This window comes from Poromitra crassiceps (genome assembly GCF_964638095.1).
Source record: "Poromitra crassiceps genome assembly, chromosome: 13".
Lineage (NCBI taxonomy): Eukaryota > Metazoa > Chordata > Actinopteri > Beryciformes > Melamphaidae > Poromitra > Poromitra crassiceps.
In genome coordinates this window covers 6,779,995-6,782,494 of record NC_139644.1, presented here as the reverse complement: position 1 = coordinate 6,782,494, position 2,500 = coordinate 6,779,995, and the positions used below count along the sequence as shown (strand labels likewise).

The 2,500-nt window shown below is 43.7% G+C and overlaps 1 protein-coding gene across 1 annotated transcript in view; it reads left to right on the top strand.

The window, feature by feature from the left end:
- LOC310787901 (cytosolic phospholipase A2 gamma-like) overlaps window positions 1-2,500 on the top strand; it is a gene marked incomplete at both ends in the record, with an annotated part of 14,927 nt that overhangs the window by 3,978 nt on the left and 8,449 nt on the right. The window contains 2 exons of the mRNA XM_083649355.1: window positions 326-512; window positions 677-785. Of these exons, the coding sequence (XP_083505481.1) occupies window positions 326-512; window positions 677-785 (296 nt within the window). The remainder of the gene's footprint in view (window positions 1-325; window positions 513-676; window positions 786-2,500) is intronic.

The window sequence follows — 2,500 nt, the reverse complement described above, 5'->3', positions numbered from 1 at the left end:
AGATCGGATGTGCTCCAAAATGTAATGAGTTCTCCTTCCTTGACCCATGCTACAGCCTTCCTCCAAGTTTCTTGAACATCGGCCGTCGTTTTTGTTTAATTTCCTGTAATCCTGCTCAACAACAATCAGACAGACAAACAAACAAATAAACAAACAAACAAACAAACAAACAAACAGCGCCCAAAACGTTTTTGGCGGATGTCATGAAAATCTCCCTTCTTCCCCTCCCTCTCCCCCCCTCTCTCTCTCCCCCTCTCTCTCTCTCTCTCTCTCCCCCCCCCCCCCCCCCCCTCCTCCCTCTCTCTCTCCCCCCTCTCTCTCTCAGGCCTATGGCCTCTCTGTACAGTGAGCCCAGCTGGAGTGCTGACCTGGATGGGGCGGTGTCCAGGCTGTCAGGGCCTGGGGCGGGCCTAGAAGAGGCTGTGGCCTGGCTGGTCAAGCGATCAGAGGAGGAGAACTTCTCTCTCACCGACATCTGGGGACTCCTCACCGCCGCCGGCATCATGAACCAGGTGACACGCCAAGACATGGGTAGCCTGTCAGTGCCTTGCTCAAGGACACTGCAGCATCAGCCTTCCTGTTAAGGGGCAGATTGCCCACAACAGACATAAATTAACTCATGTGTGGATTTAATCAAAATATCAACAACGAGTGGATGTGTGTCTTCTCTTGTCAGGTGGACCTTCATCAGCTGGTGTCTGAGACATTGGATAGAAACGGCACCAACCCGTATCCCATCTACAGCGCCATAGAGCAGAGCTGTGACAAGTCTGGGCCTGTGGAAGGTATTAAAACGCACAAACTCACACGTCAGTAATATTAAGTCTGGGGCTGTGGAAGGTATTAAAACACACAAACACACACGTCAGTAATATTAAGTCTGGGCCTGTGGAAGGTATTAAAACACACAAACACACACGTCAGTAATATTAAGTCTGGGCCTGTGGAAGGTATTAAAACACACAAACACACACGTCAGTAATATTAAGTCTGGGCCTGTGGAAGGTATTAAAACACACAAACACACACGTCAGTAATATTAAGTCTGGGCCTGTGGAAGGTATTAAAACACACAAACACACACGTCAGTAATATTAAGTCTGGGGCTGTGGAAGGTATTAAAACACACAAACACACACGTCAGTAATATTAAGTCTGGGTCTGTGGAAGGTATTAAAACACACAAACACACACGTCAGTAATATTAAGTCTGGGCCTGTGGAAGGTATTAAAACACACAAACACACACGTCAGTAATATTAAGTCTGGGCCTGTGGAAGGTATTAAAACACACAAACACACACGTCAGTAATATTAAGTCTGGGCCTATGGAAGGTATTAAAACGCACAAACACACACGTCAGTAATATTAAGTCTGGGTCTGTGGAAGGTATTAAAACACACAAACACACACGTCAGTAATATTAAGTCTGGGCCTGTGGAAGGTATTAAAACACACAAACACACACGTCAGTAATATTAAGTCTGGGCCTGTGGAAGGTATTAAAACACACAAACACACACGTCAGTAATATTAAGTCTGGGGCTGTGGAAGGTATTAAAACACACAAACACACACGTCAGTAATATTAAGTCTGGGCCTATGGAAGGTATTAAAACACACAAACACACACATCAGTAATATTAAGTCTGGGTCTGTGGAAGGTATTAAAACACACAAAGACACACGTCAGTAATATTAAGTCTGGGCCTGTGGAAGGTATTAAAACACACAAACACACACGTCAGTAATATTAAGTCTGGGTCTGTGGAAGGTATTAAAACACACAAACACACACGTCAGTAATATTAAGTCTGGGCCTGTGGAAGGTATTAAAACACACAAACACACACGTCAGTAATATTAAGTCTGGGTCTGTGGAAGGTATTAAAACACACAAACACACACGTCAGTAATATTAAGTCTGGGCCTGTGGAAGGTATTAAAACACACAAACACACACGTCAGTAATATTAAGTCTGGGCCAGGTATTAAAACACACAAACACACACGTCAGTAATATTAAGTCTGGGCCTGTGGAAGGTATTAAAACACACAAACACACACATCAGTAATATTAAGTCTGGGGCTGTGGAAGGTATTAAAACACACAAACACACACGTCCGTAATATTAAGTCTGGGCCTGTGGAAGGTATTAAAACACACAAACACACACGTCAGTAATATTAAGTCTGGGGCTGTGGAAGGTATTAAAACACACAAAGACACACGTCAGTAATATTAAGTCTGGGCCTGTGGAAGGTATTAAAACACACAAACACACACGTCAGTAATATTAAGTCTGGGCCTGTGGAAGGTATTAAAACACACAAACACACACGTCAGTAATATTAAGTCTGGGGCTGTGGAAGGTATTAAAACACACAAACACACACGTCAGTAATATTAAGTCTGGGGCTGTGGAAGGTATTAAAACACACAAACACACACGTCAGTAATATTAAGTCTGGGCCTATGGAAGGTATTAAAACACACAA